At 54.4% G+C, this 20,381-nt stretch overlaps 2 protein-coding genes and 1 long non-coding RNA gene across 11 annotated transcripts; 1 reads left to right on the forward strand and 2 right to left on the reverse strand.

Moving 5' to 3' along the window:
* Positions 1-2,161: 2,161 nt before the first annotated feature.
* On the reverse strand, positions 2,162-8,122 carry HOXC10 (homeobox C10). Of its 7 annotated transcripts, none has more exons than XM_086399003.1 (5): positions 7,719-8,122; positions 7,314-7,581; positions 6,402-6,750; positions 3,919-4,011; positions 2,162-3,294 (listed from the first exon to the last, which is right to left on the reverse strand). In XM_086399003.1, the coding sequence occupies exons 2-5, from the start codon at positions 7,314-7,316 to the stop codon at positions 3,017-3,019; spliced, it is 723 nt and encodes a 240-aa protein (XP_086255129.1). In that variant the 5' UTR covers positions 7,317-7,581; positions 7,719-8,122; the 3' UTR covers positions 2,162-3,016. The 7 variants fall into 7 exon arrangements, with proteins under 7 accessions (XP_086255129.1, XP_086255127.1, XP_086255130.1 ...); XM_086399001.1 differs by having other exon boundaries at positions 6,402-6,927; positions 7,719-8,111; XM_086399004.1 differs by lacking the exon at positions 3,919-4,011.
* On the forward strand, positions 7,398-9,261 carry LOC147371481 (uncharacterized). 2 transcript variants are annotated; one of them, XR_015163533.1, is made up of 2 exons: positions 7,398-7,696; positions 8,580-9,261. It is a non-coding gene; the product is annotated as an uncharacterized LOC147371481 (long non-coding RNA). The 2 variants fall into 2 exon arrangements; XR_015163534.1 differs by lacking the exon at positions 7,398-7,696 and adding an exon at positions 7,751-8,502.
* Positions 9,262-16,840: 7,579 nt separating this feature from the next.
* HOXC11 (homeobox C11) lies at positions 16,841-19,764 on the reverse strand. Of its 2 annotated transcripts, none has more exons than XM_086399008.1 (2): positions 18,561-19,764; positions 16,841-17,290 (listed from the first exon to the last, which is right to left on the reverse strand). In XM_086399008.1, exons 1-2 carry the CDS (start codon positions 19,244-19,246, stop codon positions 16,981-16,983), a joined length of 996 nt encoding a protein of 331 aa, XP_086255134.1. In that variant the 5' UTR covers positions 19,247-19,764; the 3' UTR covers positions 16,841-16,980. The 2 variants fall into 2 exon arrangements, with proteins under 2 accessions (XP_086255134.1, XP_086255136.1); XM_086399010.1 differs by having other exon boundaries at positions 16,918-17,290; positions 18,565-19,764.
* Between the last annotated feature and the right edge of the window lie 617 nt (positions 19,765-20,381).

Raw genomic sequence — 20,381 nt, forward strand, 5'->3', positions numbered from 1 at the left:
TTGGACTTGATGACTTTCTTCTAGCCTACTAACACCCTAAATATGCCCTTCTCCTGGGGATGGGGCTATACAAGAGGAAGAGGAGGTGGCTGAGCTGACGCTCAGAGTTCCCCAGCTCCTGGGACCCCCCACGCACCCCACTTTTCTAAGAAGCTCCAGCCCCAGTTGACTGGAGGCAGATTCCCGCCCCCCACCCCGGGGGTGGCAAGTGGGAAAAACTAACCCTTCAAAGACTCCTTTCTATTTCTGTGGTCTTCTCTCTTCTAATCATCCTGCCCCACCCTGCTACCCAGCTGAGCTGGCCCGCCAGGCCACCTCTTACTCAAATTCCTGAATTTCCTTGGAATTGGTTAGACCTCCTTTGTCTGTCTCCATCAGCTGGGCCCAGGAAACAATAGCTGCAGGAAAAACTCCTCTCCCTCAAGCACGGGGATTGGGACAGGCTGAGTGGACGGATAAACTGGGGTTCTCCAGATTTGTCGTGTGGCCCCACTCACAGCTTGCCCTCCTCAGTCTGTACCCATTTTGCCCTGTCTAAGAGGGGGCCTGGGGAGCAGTCCCACTGGGGAGGGTAGGAGCGGGATAGGTGGGTTGGGGCCCTCGACGATAACCGACTGATGTAACTCAGGCAGTTTCTTGTTGCCGAGTTCAAAACTCAATCCCAACAACATGAAACTACCTAAGCCACAGATCAGCTGAGCGAGCAGGGCGGGAGATTCAGCTTTGCATTTATCGGGAGGAGAAGGGAAGGGGGTTGGGGAAGGAAGAAATTCAGCCCCGTCCCCTTTTCCGCCCCCACAACCTCCCTAAGGACTAGAGGGTAGACTTTGGGTGGCTGGGTGGGCAGGGGGTCTGACTGCCTCATCAGCTTCTGGTCTAAGCAATCGCTCAGGGAGACTCTGGTGAAATGGGACCTCAAGCCGCCAAACCCCCGCCCCGCCCCCAGCACCGCAGTGGGGCTATCCCCCTGCCTCTGGCCCTGAGGGAAGCTGGAGTGTCCTTCCACTCTCGGGCTGGGTCCCCTGTCTTGCCCTTCTGGCTCTGCTGTGCTCTCCTCCTAGCTTTCCTCTGATCCCCTCTGTCTCTCAGCTGAACTCTGGCTTCCCTTCGTCCGTGTGTGACCGAACCACTCCAAAGCCTCTTCCAATCAGGCCACTTGCCTGGCAAAGCCCCACAGCCAGAGCGAGTGGGGACCGAGAGCCTGGCTAAGGCTCACATCTAAACCAGCAGAAAGCAGGAAAACCTAAGCTTCAAGCTCCAGCCCTCACCAGCCCATCCTCCTTCTGCCTTCCCTCAGCAGACGACCAGACTGAGCTACATCAAGACCCATGTGTCGAGCTCCAGGCGACCATGAGTGACCGAGTAAAGAAAGAAGCCAAAAACCACCAATTTACCCCTTTCACTGCCGAACCCCAAGGCAATGGGTCAGGGAGGGGGAGCTTGTGGCCACTGCCCTCCGCTTTGAGCCGCCACAGGGCAAGCCTGGGCTCCCAGCAAGCAAAGATGCCCAGAACACCTTCCACCCTGCTCTGCCCAATGCGTGCTGGGCACCTGGGGACGCCGCTAGTCCCCACTCCGCCGCTAAGAGAAGAACAAGAAACCGCTTCTCTTACCTTGTCGCTGCCTCCTCCTCCTGCCACTGCCCGCGCTTCTGCTGCTGCTGTCGAGAAGGGGGGGGGTGCTCAGCTCCTCATCCCCCTCCGGTGGTTAAGTTTATTCCTCTCCTTGGATAGGTGGGGGGCTCTTGGGGTTCCCCCCAGCAGCGGTGGGGTGCGCTTGGCCCAGCACCCCAAGCAATGGGATCCGTCTGCTCCTCAAGATTGCAGTTTGCTTTCTGCCTCTTTCCCTCCTCCAGTCACCTTTAAATGCATCTTTTACTGCAGCACCACATTATATTTGCAGATCATAAAATCCACCTCTCGCGCGCACCAAGACCGTCCTGACATTACTGTTTTATGACCTTGACTTATTGTGGTCACCTGGATAATATTTAAATCAACGTTATGGTCTCTCACTTACATTAAACCCGCCAAGAGACGTTCTAGAAAGGCTCTAGGAGATGAGTCGAACACAAAACACACATATCCACACACTCAGCCTCTTTGGGGGGAGGGTGTCGCTAAAAAAAAAAAAAAACACTAAAAAACAAAAAAACCACCCATTTGAGGATTACGATTCTGGAAATTTATTAGGATTTTTTTTTTTTTTCTCCATTAAGGAAGCTACATGCAAAAGATACAACATACAGAATATCTTTAAATAACACAACTCCCAGACAGGGACAGGGTAATATTTGGGGGAGGGGCATTCTGTCTTTGCTTCTCTATGTTCTATTTTTAATTTAAAAATTGTTTTTTGTTCCTCTGAATGGAATTTCTGAGATGGCAGTGGATGGAGGATGTAGGGGTGCTGGGAGGATGGGAGAAAAGCAAAAAGCAGTACAAATACGAGACTTCAAGCAGATTCTCAGAGCGACTGGGAGGTAAAGACACAGAGAGGGTTTGGCAGAGGCGCTGGACGCTACAACAAACACACAAACACTAGCTGAACTTTCCAAAACGTCTATTATTCTAAGGAGGAAATGCAGCAAGGAAGAAGCGATTCTGATTCTGACTGTGCTCTGCGAGATTACAGACCTTCTCTGGTTGATTTTTTTCCCCCTATAATCGGGTGGATTCGACCTTAACTTTGCCTGGAGAACAGGATGCTATGTGTGAGTGCGTGCATGAGTGAGGGGTTGACACACACACCAGCCACACTCCCACCCTCATCTATGTGGGCACACCACACCCCACACCCCAGCACCCCATTTCTCATGCTTTAGGTGGACGCATCTTCGGAGCACGAACCATAGGTCCCTTGGAAGGAGAGTCTGAGGTCTTTGCCTTTTTTGCAGGCGTGTTGCATTTATACTCAGGGAGGAAAAAAAAAATATACCACCAGGCACAAAGGAAGGAGGGGCGGGGAAAAGAAGGTGGTGGGGAGAGAAGGGAGGGGGAGGGGAGGCCCCCCGAGCTCAGGTGAAATTAAAATTGGAGGTCAGTTCCCGGATCCGATTCTCTCGGTTCATTTTCTTGAGTTTCATTCTGCGATTTTGAAACCAGATTTTGACTTGTCTGTCTGTAAGGTTAATGGTCTTGCTAATCTCCAGGCGGCGCTCTCGCGTCAAATACATATTGAACAGAAATTCTTTCTCCAATTCCAGCGTCTGGTGTTTAGTATAGGGGCACCTCTTCTTCCTTCCGCTCTTTGCTGTCAGCCAATTTCCTGTGGTGTTTTCTGCCTTTATCTCCTCTGTTAAAAATAACATTATTTGCATAAGTATCCCTGGAAGAGGCAAACCCTCGCAGCACTGCAGCCTTAGCTAGCTTGCTGTGGGGGCGGCTGAGGGAGCCCAGGGGAGCTGCTCTCGCCCCACAGGCCTGGCTGGTGGGGTCCTCTTGGGTTCAGGGCTTTTAGAATTTCTCTGGGGTCTAAACTTACAGGGAAGAAAGACAGAAGGTACTTGCCTCCAACGTGTCTATTAAATTTAAATCACCCCAGTCCACCTTGACTTAGCAGGTTCTGAGTACTCCCACTGTCCCTCAGCTTGTTGACCCTGGTGGGCTCTCTAAGCCCCACCAGACCCTCCCTCCTCTCTGTTCCCTTCCAGCTCTAGGGGGGGAAAAAAAAACCCCAACCAGAAGGAAAGGTGTTTCCAGGCCTCAGACTGGGTAACAGAGGCCACCCCGCTGCCCTGGGCAATTCCCAGAGAGCTTTGGCCCTTTTCAACTCAGTGCAGGGAGGTTGCCCCAGTCTCTGCAGCCAGAGTCAGACCCCCAGCCCTGACTCCCACCCCAAGTGCCACAGAGCGACTCTTCCCCCACTGGATCTCCCATCGCCAGCTTTTCCTCTCCTAGCTGTTTTCCCCAGGAGTACCTGAGGCAGGGAGCTTGTGCAGGCAGCAGAGGTCAGGGGCAACAGCTCTGGGGCATGCTGAGGGGTCCTCAGACAACTGCCCTGGCCAGAGACCTAAGGTCAAGGGAGAGAGATCCTGAGGAAATGCAGCCTCCTGGAAATCTCCTGCCTCGTCTATGCAGATATGCATGCATGCATGTACATGTGCATTTCTGCAGCGACACACATTCCTCCCCATATGCACACACAGGGATATGCACATGTGTGTCTATTTATATAAGGAGATATTCTAAATATACTATGTATTTCCCTTTCCCTCATGGATAGCTTCTCCCCCTGGCACACATTCTCGCTGAAATGAACCTTAGGCAGCAGAAGGGACCTTGGCTATCTTTTCCAGGGAGAAAACCCAGAGTCCAGAGACCCGAGAGGGACACCAAGCAAAGGACTCTGCTGATGGCTCTGTGCTCTATTCCCCTCTATGCCCAATGAAACTGCCAAGTTCCTGGATCTTATCTTGATGGGGAGTGGGGTGGGGGCCCTAGGGGAACCAGGAGGCACCAGAAAAATGCAAACTTGAGGCTCTAGTTTAAAACACTTGAATGTCCTTAATTTTGCTCCCACCTCTGCACCTGCAGCCTCCTGCCAAATTGTTCAAAGGCTCTCCACATATAACTCTGTGCTATTGATTTTTTTAATTGGGGTTTAGGGGAAGGGGAGAAATTACAAGTGGGGAAGTCTGGCCCAAAGCGGGCTTGCCTCTGGCCTGGAGGAGGTACCAAAATGGGGGGATGGAGGCAAGAAGGGCACAGGCAGAAGGCAGAGAAAGATTAGTTGGGGCTGGAGGGTTTAGATGGTGTGGGGAATGGCAGGAGAGAAAGGAGAGTCTATGGGGCATGGGGGCAATTTGAGCTAGGAGGTGGGCTTGTTAACCTTGACTTTGCTTTTGGTGGGGCTAGAATGCAGCTTTTCTTACCCCAAATCTGCACCCCAACCAAGCCCACGGTGTGGGGAGATGGTATAAAATTAAACTTCTGTGCTGCACATGTGCCACCACTAAGGCTTCGTGGGTGTGTGTGCCTCTCTCCCCCTCACCTTCAGGAACACACCCGTGCCCATCTTCTGGCCAGGGTCTCCATGGGCTGACTTGCCAGGGCCCACCTTTGATTTGCAGAGGAGACCCAAGAGGGCGAGGCTCTGCCCTCACCCTCTGAAAGAGTGAGTGTGCATGTATGAGAGGGCACGCGTGTGTGAGTGTGACACAGGTCGCCGCCGGGCATGCCTGTGCACCGCATCCATATACAAAGCGCCACAAGACCCAGGCCGCCCTCAGTCTGCTCACTTCTCACTATTTCATCTGCCTCTGCACCCAAAGAGCCCTTCTTACACACAGCCTCCAGCAGCCAGTGCCGTGGGGAGCAGTTTATCCGCCCCCACCTCGTCTGCCAGTTGGGCCTTTTCTGATGCTTTTTGCTCCAACTTTTCATGGAAAACCGCCTCAGCCTCCCTCCACTGCTCCCATTTCCTTTACATTTTCTCCAGGTGTCAGAGAAGGGTCCTGAAGGCCCCCAGCTCCTTCAGCAGAAATGAATCTTGAACTCTGAGCTTGAACTCTGCCTAGGCTTTCCCTCGCCAACCAAAATCACAATGAAATCCAACTAAAGCTACACTCCCTTGCAGGAGAAAACCGCTTACTATGCACACAGAAATTTCCCAACCACTCATTTGTAGTCTGTTTTTGGAAACCAATGAGAAAACTACATTTTTAAAAATGCAACTAGAAAAAAAGGAAAAGAAAAAAATTTTCAAAGGAAGATAAAAAACTTAACAACATTCCACATGCCCTGTTCCAACGCCATAGGCGGCCTAGGCATCTGGGGGAGGGAGGGACGCAGCGGGCAGCCCTTCACCTCCACCTCTTCCGGCCCCAGCCCTGCGGCCCGAGGCCCCCGGCCGAGCCAAAAACCGCAGGAGCCCAAACCACACGCAGGAATCAGACCCACAAACAACAAATCGCGCTTCGCAGGAAACATTTCCAACTGGGAAAACGCAGTAAAGCGAAATCCCCCGTCTCCCAAGCTTCCCTTAGTCCCTAGCCCAAGATCGCCATTTTAAGCTTTTTTGCAAGCTTCTGACCTGAGTGGGGGGACATCAGTCCCCCAGGACAACAACGTAGAACAAGCAAACCAAAGGCAGCACACACCCAGGCGCGGTCACCCGCCTTGGGCAGCATAAGGCGCCCGCAGGCTGCCCGCGGTGTGCACCTCCCCGGTCTCGGCGCCCACGGCCGCTGCCGGCCTTGCACCTCCACTTCGCCGCTTACCTTCCCCAGCCAAGTGACGCGCCACCAGCCTGGCGCTCAGCAGACACGAGTCTCAAGCTGGGGTCGCATTCCCAAGACCGTCTAGGACCTCCTCGGCCCAACCCTCTCCCTGCCCTCGCCCGGGGCCACTAAAACCCAGTGCCCGAGCGTCCCAGCCGGACCACGGCCCAGGCGGCCTTACCTTTTGCTTCGTTGTCGGAGGTGTCTGGGCTGGAGTCGGCGGTTTTGGCCCGATCCTTTTCGCTCTCCAAGGGGCTGCCTTTGGGGCCTGCCAGGTTCTGCTCGGTCTTGATCTCATTGGGACTGGGGGTCTGGCTGTCGGACTTGGGGGTCTCAGGGAAACTCACTTTACCCCCGAGCTGGGGAGACTCCAGATGTTCGGCGCGCGGGTTGAGACTGGCCCGCTGCTCGAAAGGGGCTTCGAAGTCGTTGGCCCCGGCACAGTGGGGCGGCTTGTCCAGCGCGGAGTAGCTCGGGCTGGCGCGATAGTAGCTGGGCACGGGCACCTCGTGCTCCCCGAGGCAGGACTCCTGCAGAGGGTGGGAGTAGAGAGCTGCCTCGGGGCCACTTTTCGCCCGCTTCTCTGCGCTGTACATGCAGCAGACATTCTCCTCCTTGACACTAGGTGGGTAGGAACAGGAGGACAGCGGCCTGCCAACAGGTTGTTCCAGGCGGTAGGCGGCTTTGGGGTCGCCCCAGGAGTCCAGCTGCGAGAGGTAGGACGGGTAGGTGTTGAGGGCGAGGTTGGGGCTGCTGCCCTCGTCCCTCTTGGAGAGCGAGGGTGCGAGCCCGCAGCCCCTCATCACCCCGCAGTTGAAGTCACTCCCAGATTGCATATACATGCCTGCGCTCCGGCTATAGCGCTCTCCTCCGCCCGGCGCAGCCAAGGGCTCCCCGTACGAGTTCGGAGTTACATTGCGAGGGCATGTCATTTTCAGAGAGAGGGGTTTTTAAGGAGCAATACTACAGCGGAGGAGCTGACATCTTTTTTTTTCCCCATCCGGGAGGGGGGGGCGGTTGAAGGGGCGGGAGGGAAAAGAAGGGGAGGGGGGGAAATATCAGCTCCATAATTATCCGCGCATTCGAGCCTCACCATGTGACGGCTAGACCAATGGGATTTGAAAATGGCCTTGATGATTCAGACGGCCGTGACGTCAGCGGGGTCAAGTTGTCGGCAGGCGGAGTGTGCAGCGTGGAGTAACAGCGCCACCTAGCAGCCGCCTCGGGGTAGGGGCGTCGGAGCCCTTCCCCGCGAACAAAGGAAGGGCCCCCGGGGCGACGGGGGCAGGAGGGAGGTAGAGGGGGGTGCGGGGGTTCTAGGGAGAATGGGGTTTGCTTACCCGGGAACCAGCCTGTAACTCCTGGGGAGAGGGGGGCGGGAGAAGGTGGGGGGAAATGCGGGAGAGAGTGAGAGAGCGAGGCAACTCAGGGCTCAAAATAGTCAAATTCAAATTAAAAGGTCAAGACACGATTCAGGTACTTCTTCCCCTCTCCTCACCTCCTCTTTTCCTCGCCTTGGCCCCCGCCCCCACTTCTTCCCTTGGGATGGGAGTGGGGTGAGGTTTGGGGGAGGGCTCCTGTGGACAGAAAAAGGGAGAGAAAAAGTTAAGGACTCCCGAACAGAACTAAAGTTTCTCCTCTCCTGCGTCCTCCTTCGTCGGGCTCCTTCCTTGGGGCTGGGAGTTCAGCTCGGGACCGCCTGTCACGGAAGTTGGTTGAGTCGCCAGTTCCCTGCGGGGATTGACGGGGAATCTCCAGTGTCCGGGGCAGGCCAGGGAGGGGTCAAGACGGCTTTAGGGCTGCGTGGGCGAGGGAGGTTCCGAAGGGGTTTAGGGGTCGCGGGAGGAAGAAGCCGGCAACCCAAAGCGCCGGCTCCCCGACCAGGGAGTGCGGCCTGGGCCTGGCTGGGTGGGCGGCTCCGGGGTTATCAACTCAGAGGCTGGAAGGCTTTGGCCTTGGAGCCGGTTCGGCTGCTTTGCTCCGAGCCCTGGCGGCCCTCGCTTTCCAGTTGACCTTGCCCCCTATGAAAACAGGGAATATTCCCAGAGAGAAAGAGGGAACCCTCGGGGCCGCCTCGAGCGGCTTGGGGGGAGTCACGTATTAACCGGGAAACCGGGACAACAGAGGCGGCGACGAAACCCGACCTACAGAAGTGTCCTTTACGGAGCCAAGGAGCTGGGGGCATTTTTGAATGGAGCGGAACCAGACTATTTTTATGGTTGTTATTTTATTTTTTTATTTTTATTTTTTGTAATAAGGGAAAGCGAGAAATAAGAGACAAGGTATGTTTCAAATAGTTCTTTCCGTTTCTTCATCGCCTTTCTCCCAAAGCGAACTAAACTCTCTACCCCTTCCTCAGGAGACGGAATGTGGAGAATATTTTCCGGTGGCCCCACATTTCCCCCAGTGCTGAGCCTCGGGTTTCGATTTTCCAAAGGTTTGGAGCCGGGCCGAGAAAGGGATCTGAGCCCCGGGCGCCCTGGCGTGGAGTGAGGAGACTGGATCCCTTCTAGGGAGGCCCAAGCCGGCGGCTTCTAGAAGACGACTTCGGAAAGAAATCCGGGATTTCTTGCATCCAGAGGGCGAGAGAGAAGGCTCAGGGGTTCCTGAACCCCAGGAAAAACTGGAAGAAAATGTTTGTAATGTGTGACTTGCTGACCCGGCCAGCCAAGGGAGATTTGAAATGCTTTCGTGTTTTCATTTGCAGGGGTCGCAGTGGGCTCGGCACAGGGGGATGGCCCGGGCAAGGTTAGCCTGCTTAGGCCCCAGATGAGACTTGGCCGGCCGGGGCGGCAGTCAATCCAAGGAGCCATTTGTCCCACCGCCCACCCCGCGGGAAACGCGGAGACTTTATGGCAACTCTGTTTGTATTATCTGCATAAGTCTTTCCCCACCAGTTTGATCGAAACTGTTCGCTTTTACGAGGACCCAACGAAAATTCCCCGTCATATTTATCAGCCGAGGATAAAAATTTAGTATGGGAACTGATATTTCCTCATTTATGGGGCGATGAAATTAAAGACCAAAGCAATTGAGAATTATATGGCTTTGGGGGGTTCCCTCCCCCCCTCTTTCACGTCTCCTTTATTTTCCTGCCTGGTGTGCCTGTCCCTAGAGTTTGACGTCCCAGTCCCTTGCCCTTGCTCCCCATTTTGGGGTCTGCTGGGCCCTGTCCCCCACACCCAGGGGCCGCTTGACCACCTCAGGCTTTTCCTTGTCTTTCTCTCCGTGTTGGAAGCTGGGGGCCGGGACATCATTCCCTGACCCTCTCTGCCCAGGCCGGGCTGGTATCTGCTGGGGTTGTGGAAGGTTTTCAAGAGCCTTGAAGGGGAAGAGTGTGAGCCTAGCCCGGGAGGGGGCGAGGGAGGCGGCAGAATGAGGGGAACAAACTCCAGATAACCTCTCATAAACATCCAGCCCCACGGCTTAACCTGGGGAACCAGCTGGAGGGAAGCAGACTCACTGGGCCTTGCGACCTGTCTCCCAGACCAACCTGACCCCGGTCCCAAACCCACTCCTTACCTCAGCCCTGGGTGGGGACAGAGTTGCTTTCAGAATCCTCGGTATTATTCATGGAAATAATCCCCCCGGGGAGAACGAACTTCCCGCCTCCACTCCCACCTCCTCACAAGAACGAATAGTGTTTAAAGTTGAAATAATTAGAAGTATGATAAACACGGCCCATTAATGAAAAAAGAAATCAAATTCATCAGCCTAAGTGGGACCCCCGGTGGGACAAATGTTTGCCTTTAATTACGCAGGATAAACGCAAACCCAGAGCTGTTAAACAAGTACCCGAAGCCACAGACTTGAATAACTTGTTGGGTTATTGCAGACTGGGGTTTCTGCCCCAATGGAGGCGAAAAGAAGGAAGATGCATGGGCCAGAACGGTGAGAGGGGGCGACTGTGTGGGTCCGCGTGTGGGTCCTGGCCCTGCCCCCTCGGGCTCCATCGAGCAAAGGCCGGTTCAGTCCTATTGCCCAGGCCTGGCGTTCAAAGGCACTCAGGCCACCACGGCCACCCCGCCTGCCACCGCTGCCAGGCGCCCATCAGCCCAGCCCACGGGGCCTAGAGCCTCAGGCCTGCACCCCTAGGGAACTGGATTGGGGTCCAGGAGAAGTCTGTGTTGCTAAAATCACCGTTAAGCCATTTACCCAACTTTCCCTGAAAGTGCCCAGTCTATGCCTGACTCAGGATTGCCCTCTTTTTGCCTCAACTTGGGGATGCGAAAATTCAGGGGCTTCAGGCCACAATGAGTGGGGCTCAGGCGGCACCTATATTTTGACAATCCCCCCCATCCCGAGCGCCCTGGCCCCTTGCGCCCTTCTTCCCAGTACCCAGACCCTGGAAAGGGCACCAGGGATGGGAGCTGGGCCTCCTGCCACCAGTGGGACTGTGACCAAGGAAGAGGTGGAGAGTGCTCATCACAGATTCCAGGGTGATCGGCGGGTTCTAGAGGACAGGCTGAGGGCTGGGGCGCTAGAGGTCCCCACGTGGAAACAGAAGCCGGAAAAGGTAGTGCTCGATGAACAGAAAGGAACCTCGGCTACTTTGCCCGCTCTAGCCTTCAAAACGCCCCAGAGGCACCCTTATTCCTCCAGGGAAAACTAGTGGAGTCTCCTCACCAGGTTAAGGAAGTCATCTAGGAAATTCCAAAGGTGAAGTGAAACAAAAATAAAATGTCTCTCCATTTAGGATCAAATAATAAAATAATTATACAGTGTGTGTGTGTTGAAATATCTTCAAGCGAAATGGAAAACAAAATCACACCAGTGGTGAAAACTGCAGAGTTTTTTCCCCTCTTGTTTTGGAGGCCCAAATAAATCAATCTCTTCTCAAAACTTGAAGGAAAATTTTGCTTTCTTCCTTAACACCGACCGGGCTCTGCCCCGGCTGAACTGGGAGCAGAGAAATCTCAGGCAAAAGAATGCTTAGAAGCTCCCCAGCACCCCCACCCCACCCTGCAAACAGATTTTTAAACAGGTACAAGAGGCAAGTGGGAGGCCGAGGACAGGACGCATGGAGGGGCCTCTGATCCACCCCGATCTCCTCGCCACGCCGGCAGCCCAGCCACCAGAGTCGCTCTCACATCTGGACATTGTACACGTTTGCACCCAGATGCTATGGAGGTTACCGCCTAGACACGTGTCTGACTAGGCGCTTAATTGTATGTACAGGGCCACACATAGTCACTTTTACCCAAAAATGTACTCCCTGCGATTCCCGCATCCCGAAGTCTCATAACCAGCACAATGGCTTTCTTGCCCCGCTGAAGCCAGCTAGTTATTTAACTTTGCCTCCTGAATTGAAACCAGACAGCAAACACATCCAAGAGAAGCTTTAGGAGGAGGACGGATGGGAGGATGTCTGGGGAGGGGGAAGACTTGCTCCCCACTTTATGGTGTGCTTCCAAGTTACCCAGTAGGTCGGGTTTCCAGCCCGAGTCAGGTCTGCGGTCGCCCGGCTTACTCCAGAGAGAATCTCGCTCCTCCCTTACCGGCTAAATTCCTTTTTGAAGATCTTTGTTTTCCATCTTCCTCCCCACCCCTTTCTTTCTTTCCCCATCTTCTTCCTTTCTCGTTATTTGCTTCTTTTTCTCTGGAATCCATTTGTTTCCTTCTCTTTTTCGGATTCTTTCTCTTTTTAAATTAATTGTCGTCCTTATTTCTCTCTTCCTTCTTTATTATACAATTTATTCTTTACTCTTCTTTCCTCATCAATGCTTTCCTTTCCTTTGACTTTCTCCCCCAGCTCTTCTTACTTTTCTCTGTTGCACCCGGCGCCCGGAGAGGGGGAGAGCACCAGGTTCCGTAGCATCCCTCCCCAGCCCCGCTGCTCAAGCTTGGAGTTGACCTTCCCCCGCCTCCAGCCTTAACTCGGCTCCTCACAAGGCGAAGTGTAGGGCTGTCAACGGCTGGCAGCCAGGCCTCAGCAGTCGCCATTAGAGAGAAGGAAAAGCAGAGTCTGGGGCACGTCCTGACCGACTCCGATGGCTCCCTGAAGTGCTCAGCTCCAGGGCTTAGGTACCCTCAAGTCCATCACCCCAAAGAAGCCTCATCCGCCAGGCCTGTTTTGGAAAAGTTACTCCGTCTTCGTCGTGACTTCCAGAGCTGAACATTAAAATAGCCCTTGTTTCAGTCAACTTGATGTCCCGAGGCTGGAGTTAGGGGAAATGAAGGAGTGGGGTTCCGTCAGTCCCAGGTGGGGGGCAGATCCAAGGAGTCACAAGCAGGCTTAGCAGCCCAAGGTCACATCTCTACACAGGCACCTTTGTTCTGCACGCTCCTGGACTGCAGCCCACTGGCTTTCCTCTTCTCTCCGTCCTGCAATCGCTGCAACCTCTGGGCAGGCAGTTCTTGTTTTGAATTCTGTCTTTCATCAAACCCTTTGTGGACTTTGCAGGAGGCAGGGATGCGGGTGTGTGTGTGCAGAGACTCTGCCAACTTGGAGGTCTGAGTCAAGGTTATGGGTCTCCACTTTGTGCAGTGGGTTGAGGGTGCGCAGTGTGTGTGTGTGTGTGTGTTAGAGAGAGAGAGAGAGAGAGAGAGATGCCTACAGGAGAACAAGAGGATGTGATGGAAAAGATCTGGTCCAGTTGACATCGTCCTAACTTTGGGGGTCTGTTAGTGTGTGTCTCAACAGCAGAGTGGCTGAGACTTTCCTAGCAGCCCCCAAAGCTGGGTCTAAGGTGGGCCTCAGGAATGAGTAATCCCTACCTTTAAGCCTTTAGGTCTGAGCGACAAAGAAGCCTTAGAGATGCAGCTCCAGACATCACCCCCCCCACACCCTGGACCCCAGAACCTCTGTCTCCCCACCCTCCCAGAGATCCTGAGACTTCATTCCATGGAAAGACCAAAACTTTAATTTTTTTTTTAAAAAGGGAGGAGGAATCTTGTAAAACTTTTATGCCAAACAAAGTTATAAAAACTTCCCAGGCGTTGCCTTTTCCAAAGGTTTATATGAATAATAAAGAGTGCAGTCGCGTGCACACAGTTCTGGCGGGCTCTGAGCTGGGAGCCTTCAGCAAACAGCGTTATCCAGCCCTGGGGCACCAGGAAACCCCAGGGGCTGCCCCCTTGAGGGAATATTTGCTCGGAAAGGAATTGCCCTGTAGATTCCGGAGAGGGGCGGGGAGAGGGAAGGGGTGTTGCCCTTGACTCCCTTGAAGTTCAAAGTTCTTTTTTGCTCTGGTGAGGAAAAAACCCCTCTGCCTTCAACCCACTCGAGAAATCAGCCTCAGGTAGTTTCTTCTTCTCTGGTTGAGGAAGGGTTCCGGGTGTCCCCAACTCCGTCCACCTTTCAGACACCTGGTCTGTAACCTTCTTGCTTGTCCAAAGCAGAGCTCCCCACCGGCCCCTTCTGGGACACCTAGAACCTGTGGGTTTTCTCTCAAAGGTGCTTGATGGGGCTTTGTGAATCTTCTTTCAAGTCTCCCTTGCCTCACCATCCCCCAGCAACCCCAGGTCTGAGCGACAAAGAAACCCAAATTCAAGACTGGCCCCAACCCACTTTTCTTTTCAAGTCCCCCAGGTTCCCCCGGCACCCCTAAAGCCCATAGTGGGAGGGGGAGGGGCCCAGAGTGCTCTCTCAGCCCACACCACTTAATACCCTTGTAAACTCCCACGTGCGCTATAAACTTGGATTTTTACAACCAACATTCCTCCTTAGCTCCAGGAAACTTTGAACTCGGCCTCGGGTTTATTTACTGGGGTGGGGGGAGGGGATTGGGGGTGCTGGGAGCTGAGAAAAGCAGGAGGAGAAGAGGGGGGAAATGCAGGCAAGGGGGTAATGGAATGGGGGTCTGGGGTGTGTTGGGGGAGCCGAGACTATCCACGGCGGGTTTGTTTACTATTTAGGGCGGAAGCGTTTTCTAACACAGGCCAGACTGGGTCGTTAAGGGCGAAATGAAACTGGGTTTAGAGGCGCGGGGGGGCGCTTTATGGCGGCGTCTAGACGAGGCTCTTTTGTTCCCAGGCAGCGCCGCGGCTGGAGGGGATTACCCGAAGAGGTTGAGCCCAGAGTGCCCCTGACCGGCAAGGGCGGGGTTGGACATCCCAGGGGCCCGGAGGTGGGTTTGTTTGGGGGACAGAGACCTCTTTTTTCCCCTAACTTTTAGAGGGTCACCCAGGACTGGCAGGTTCCTGGGCTTGAATCCTAGAAGCTTTTGTTTTTCTTTCACTATGTCACTCTGCGTTTTCCTTCAGAAATCCTTCTAGAGCCGGGGACCTTTTCTGAGCTTCACAATACAGGGAAAGTGGTACCTTTGGATTTTTAATATTTTCCTTCATAATCAGGAGCCATTTGGAGATTAGTATTTTGCTTTATAAACAGGTTCCTTCTATAGCGTTATCGTTATCTCCTTCCTATTTTATTGGAAACACAGCCGGCAGGTCAATATCCCTTGTTATTACTGGTGGACAAACACCACACCTAGAGAAATCTCTCCTATTTCTGTGCATACGCATGAACACGTGCAAGCTCACACACACACACACACACAGAGGCTTCTCAGCTGCATTGCTGCTCACATTCACTAAACACCCAGAGTGCTTACACAGCTCGGAGGACACGAGCTCTAGATGTGCATGTGGTCAATTCTACTCCACACTGCAGGCAAAAACACACACATAACATCCTTTTCATGTGCACCCATAGGCATCCCAACTTAAATATTTGTGTGCAAGCACAAGAAAGGATTGTGGGGCTGCGTATAAACCCCAGTTTGTCAATTTCATCTCAAGACCTACATTTACAAACTAGAGGTTCAGATACCTCTGTCATCAAAAATGAGAACCTAGATGCAATAGTCAGTCCATAGTCGTGGTGCTTTTTCTTTCATTCAACAGAATTGTTATTGACAAAAAAACATTTTCTTTGAATTACAGAACAATTCCAAAGAGAAGGGAAAGATGAGAGAATTGCTTCCAAATCTCAGCCCCCACAGAACGAATTTGGAACAGAGACCACCAGAGTGCCCTCACTGAACGCGCTGAAAGGACTGTGGTTATCTTTATACAGAAGAAACATGCAGCAAATATAGATGGGTGTGGCGACGGTCTCACAGGTTACCTCCTTCCCCAGAGCCCCACCCCAAGCCAACCCCTTACAAAACGAATCTCTGGGGCTTTCTACTCTGGGAAACCAACGTATAAACATCAGGGTGGCCAGCCCCAGTCTAGGGTCTTGTTGTGTCTGGACGAACTGGCCATTTGTGCTTGAGGGGAAGGGGCCCAGCCCCACCTTCTCACCCTCGGGGACCAGCGCAGAGAGGAAAGGTGGGGGCTGGCTTTCCCCCTTCTCCCCTCCCTCCCTCGAAACTGTATATAAAAATTCCAATACAGTCTTCTCATGGTTGAGGGGGAGAAAAAAAGGAAAACCGAAAACCCTACCCTCGACCCTACACATTTAACTGCGACAGACGGAGACATCTGGCAGGAGGGCGGTGGAGCCAAGAAAATTCCTATAAATTTAAATTCGATGATGGTTACAATTAACTCCACAACAAATGTGTGCTTAAACGGAAAGCGGAAAGCATTGCTGGGCATTTGGACGAGGCTTGAGCAGCACGTGAGAAAGGACAGCTTTGAGACTCACGGTGGAAAGTCCTCAGCCTGAGAGCTGGAGGAAGCTACTGCCACACTCCTGCCCCTGCCCGTGGAAAGGAGGGAGCAGGCCCGCTAGCTCTGGCCTACTTCACCTTCACATGCTCTGCCCGCCTGCCTCCTCCTCCGCCTGGAGAGCACCGAGGGTTTTAAGAGGAGAGGGGCTAATAAAAGGATCAAATAAAATCATAATATTGAACAGAATGAAATATCTTTATTTGCCACAAAAAAAAAAAAAAAAAAAGTCACAGCAATCCCTCTGGGACAGGGAGCGAGCCGGATGGGGATTGCACATGTACACACACTCACGCACATGGAGATGGGTGATTCCAATCTCATTCCAGGCCAGTCCTACCCACACCCCCTCAGGGTAGAAAGAAATGCTTGTGAAATTTATTTACAAAAAATTCAGGCCCCAGCATAGGGGAGGTGCCCAATCCCATCTCCCTATTGCCTCTTCCACCCTAATCTTTTTTATTTTTTTCCTTAACAACAACAACAAAAAAGGAGGTAACAAATGCATAGACTATAGCTATAAATTCATGAAGTGGGGCGCGGCTAGGAAAAAGATTAGGAAACCTCGATGCACCAGTTAAGAAATTTCGAAAGAGGGTTCTACACCTTCAAGGGGAGAACAGCTAGGCTCGGGTGGGGCCTGGGCGTAGACGGAGGTAGGACACGAGTTTGCACACCTAACACCAGGTCAAAGGAACAGAAATTTCACAGCAAGGCGGGGTCACATTTAGCTGCCCCCTACCAATGGAGCTAGGTGGGGTAGGGATGGGGAGCCCGGGAAGTCTCCCCTCGCAGACCCGGTGTCCTAGCAGATCTTGTCACTTGGGCAAGGGAAGGCTTTTAGTTCAAGGATTGTTCAGTTCAGGCGCCCACTACTCTCGCCCCTCCCCCACCCAATTCGAGCAGCAAGACATGGTCGCGAGGTGTGTTTTCTTTTAAATAAAGAGTCTTGGCCTCGGCGCCAACGGTGTCCACTCGCCGTGGGTCAGACACTTTCCTTCATCCCCCATTCCAGGCCCTGTCCCTGTCCCACATGGAGTCAGACCAAGGTGAAGGAGGTTGTCCAGAAAGACGTGCGGGAAACGACAGTGCGGGCCAGCCCTGGCCACAGTCCAGTTTTCCACCCGCGGAAAGTAGGCGAGTTAGAAAATAAAAAATAAAAATAAAATAAAATAATTTTCCCCTTTCCCCCCTCCCCTCAAAAGGGCCCAGTCTGCGGTTACAGCAGAGGATTTCCCGAGAAATACTGCAGCCGGTCTCTGCTTAGTTTTTTTTCTTTCATCCTTCTGTTCTGAAACCAAATTTTCACTTGTCGGTCCGTCAGGTTCAGCATCCGAGACAGCTGCAGCCGCTTCTCTTTGTTGATATACACGTTGAAGAAAAACTCTCGCTCCAGTTCCCGGATCTGGAATTTCGAATAAGGGCAGCGCTTCTTGCGGGTGCGGGGGGCGTCTGGAGGGGAGGGGAGGGGGCAAGTGCGAGGAGAGGGGGAGAGAGACACGTGAGACCCTGGCGACCCCAGCCCCCCGGAGCGCTCGGCGGGCCCGTCAGCCGGCCCCACCGCCGGGCAGCCCTCCCACCAGGCCGGCCGGGTCTCCTCCCGCAAGCGCGGCGCTGGGCCGAGCCGCTACCCCCAGCCTGGGCGGCAAGCGCGTCCCACGTCCCGGGCCACCGCGGGGGCCCGTGCCCCCTCCCCTCCGGCGAGGGCCGTGGCTGTGGCGGGGTCTTCGGGAGATGCGCGCCAGCCGCGGCCAAGTGCGTCCCCAAGGCCCCCCGCCCGCTCAGCCGCGCTCCTCTGCCCTCCGGGTGGCTCTAAAAACCCACCCCCACTCCCCACCCCCAGAAATGTGGGGGGACCGCGGAGAACAGGCGCAAAGAAGTGCGATCCGGCGAGAGTCACTGGGATGCGGGGAGGAAGCAAGAGAGCAGGCACCAGAGACACCCGAGAGCCGCTTCCGGGGGCCCTGGCGCCCCGGGACGCCCGGCGGGCCGCTCCTTCCCCGCGGCCTGGGCAGGCCGGCGCGGAGGCCGCGGGCCGCAGGGAAACGCCAAGCCCCAGGCCTGGAGCAGAGGGGAGCCCTGAGCCCGCCTCGCCCCCACCCCCTGTCGCCGCTGACCCTCGGGTCGCTCCGAGCCCTGCTCAGGGACCCGCCAACACAGAGTTTGAACATTTCAAAAAATAGTTTTTTTTAAAGAAGCAGAGCGGCCCTGGCTGGACTCCCCGGGCTCCAGCTCTGCTCCAATGCCTCTCTCTTCCACCACTCCCCCTCTCGGAGTTTCTCCCTGTCTTTCCCTTGCCCTCCCCTTTCTCCCCCTCCACCCCTCCCCTCCCTCCCACCCCCAACCCCGGCCGCGGGGCTCCCCATCCTTCCTTAAATGCTCCTCTGAGTTCACGATCAAAGTTAATATTGCCCGCGATGGTGGCGCTTTTAAAAATTTCACAGACCGAAGGAGATAACGGAGAGGGGGGTTCACCCGGCTTTTCCAAAGAGCCCTTTTCCCTCCCTCCCCACCCCTTCTCCATCGTAAAAAGTCGAGTCGTTGGGAGAGAGGGCTTTGTAGGTTATAATAAAATCCTTTGAATGCTTATAAAACTCCACATAAAATTGGACTGACCCAAAACACGAGGCCGTCCCCGCTCCCCTCGCCTCCCCCCTACCCTCGCTCGCCCTCCCTCCCTAGCTCCCTCCCTCCTGCCCGCCTGCTTCCCGGCCGCTGCTACCTACTGGGGGCGGCTCCCTTGGCCGGCTCCTTGGCCGCCGAGTGGGCTGAACCGGACGAGCTGGGATTCGTGTTCTCCTCTTCGGCCTCGGCCTCGGCCCCCGCCTCAGCCCGGGACGCCAGTCCCGAGGCTGGGGGCGCCTCAGGCTCCCCTTTGGCCTCACCCTTGCCCGGGCAGGGGGGCTCGGCGGGCGGGTCGCCGCCGCCGCAGTAGGCGTTGTCGAAGAAGCGGTCAAAGGCTTGGGGCAGGACACTGTTCTTGTTGACTGAGGAGTAGAAGCCGGCGGGGGCGGCGTGCGGGGCGCTGGGGTGGTGGTGGCCGCCGTAGGAGCCTTCGTTTTTCATGAGGATCTCGGTGACGGTGGAAGGAGGCAGGCAGTCCCGGTGCATGAGCTCGTCGGCCGCCGCATAGCAGGAGGAGTAGCTGTTCCGGGGGTGCCACTTGCCGGAGGGCTCCAGGCCGTAGGAGACCTCTCGGACCGGGGGCACTTGGGCCGGGTAGGGATAGGAGATCTGACGAGAGGGGGCCTGGGGCAGGAAGGAGGAGACCGTGGAGAACTCAGGCACGTAGTAAGTGCAACTGGGCAGATAGAGGTTGGAAGCGCAGCTCCCTCGCTCGCCGAAATCGGCGCCCCTCTCCTTGCGCGACGGCGAGCAGAAGTTGCCCAGGTTGACCGAGTTAAACATCGTTCTCTTCTGCCGGCTCCAGATGGAGGTTTTGGACCAAGTCTAGCGAGGGGGTAAAATTTGGGAAGGCGAGATGACGCGTTATCCGTCTTAGTCTCTCTCCCCGAGCACGTGATCCAAAGTAGATATTGTCATATATCAGTTCGGAGCACTTCGCAGTCGTAGGAGGGGTTCTCTCTTAGGTAAGATGGGGACGTTCAGGCGATTGGTTTGCAAACACCGCAGAAACATTATGAAAATCAATTGCAGATTTGTATTCGTTTTGCTCTTGACACTCCCCTCCTCTCCATTCCACAGAGCGAGCAAAGGAGAGAGAGAGAGGGTTGGGGTGGGGTGGGCAGTGGGATGGGCGGGGGCGGTGGCTAGGAGGGGGTAATTGTATTTTTTTCTAGCTGCTGCTCTTTTTTTTTTCCCCAGGATTGGGAGAAGGAGGAGGGTTCTCACATATGGGGGGTCTTGCCTTCTCCCTGAGATCAGCCCAAGACAGAGGTGGGGATGAGGACCTCTTTCTCCACTGCCTGATTCCTCCAGAGACGTGAATCTTTCCCCCAACTCTCAGGGACTCTTACCCCACCAACCCGAAGAGAGTCAGTGCCTGTTTACAAGACTTTGAAGAAGTCGATTCTTTTCCTAGCCCGGGCTGGGTATCCAGACTCGTTTTCCCCTTTGGAGGGACTCTTTGGAAGGGTATCTGAAGTTTCCCAAAGGTGAGGTGGCCCAGCAACCAGCCAGTGTCCCAACTTTGTCTGGCTTGCTGTGCTGCTGGCGGCTAGGGACTCAGATTAGTCATAAACAGTGGTAAGCAGTGAGCCAGCCGCCCAGCCGGTGCCTGGCGAAGTCTGGGAAAAACCTTCTCTAATGTTGTGTTAAATATTTAGTATGAGAGAGTGGCCCTGGGTGAATATTTCATGCCTGCCTTTATTGTCAATCAATGCGCAGAAAGCTGCATCCACAGTGGCTTTTTAAATTTCAACCCCCAAGAAAAAGGTTGCAATGAGAGTCCTACGTCTTTCTCTGTTGGGGACCCTTTGGATTGGGTGCTAAGTGTCAGCTTCTGCGCAGTAAAGAAGCCCAGTGTTGGGTCTAGGTAGGATATGATGGGGGATCTGGGTTTGGGGGTGATATCCTTGAATGA

The sequence above is a fragment of the Bos grunniens genome, chromosome 5 (assembly GCF_055505025.1).
Source record: "Bos grunniens cultivar Pamir isolate PY7600 chromosome 5, Bosgru_T2T1.0, whole genome shotgun sequence".
Lineage (NCBI taxonomy): Eukaryota > Metazoa > Chordata > Mammalia > Artiodactyla > Bovidae > Bos > Bos grunniens.

What these genes read in the sequence shown, in the direction of transcription:
- HOXC10 (XM_086398998.1), bottom strand. Translation starts at nt 7,152, where the DNA reads ATGACATGCCCTCGCAATGTAACTCCGAACTCGTACGGGGAGCCCTTG. An exon ending in CTCCGACAACGAAGCAAAAG is followed by an intron (nt 4,012 to 6,401) that starts GTAAGGCCGCCT and finishes CCTTGACCTTAG; the next exon opens with GTCTCTGGCCAGGGCAGTTG. An exon ending in GCACAAGCTCCCTGCCTCAG is followed by an intron (nt 3,295 to 3,918) that starts GTACTCCTGGGG and finishes TATTTTTAACAG; the next exon opens with AGGAGATAAAGGCAGAAAAC.
- HOXC11 (XM_086399008.1), bottom strand. Translation starts at nt 19,246, where the DNA reads ATGTTTAACTCGGTCAACCTGGGCAACTTCTGCTCGCCGTCGCGCAAG. An exon ending in AAGGGAGCCGCCCCCAGTAG is followed by an intron (nt 17,291 to 18,560) that starts GTAGCAGCGGCC and finishes CCTCCCCTCCAG; the next exon opens with ACGCCCCCCGCACCCGCAAG.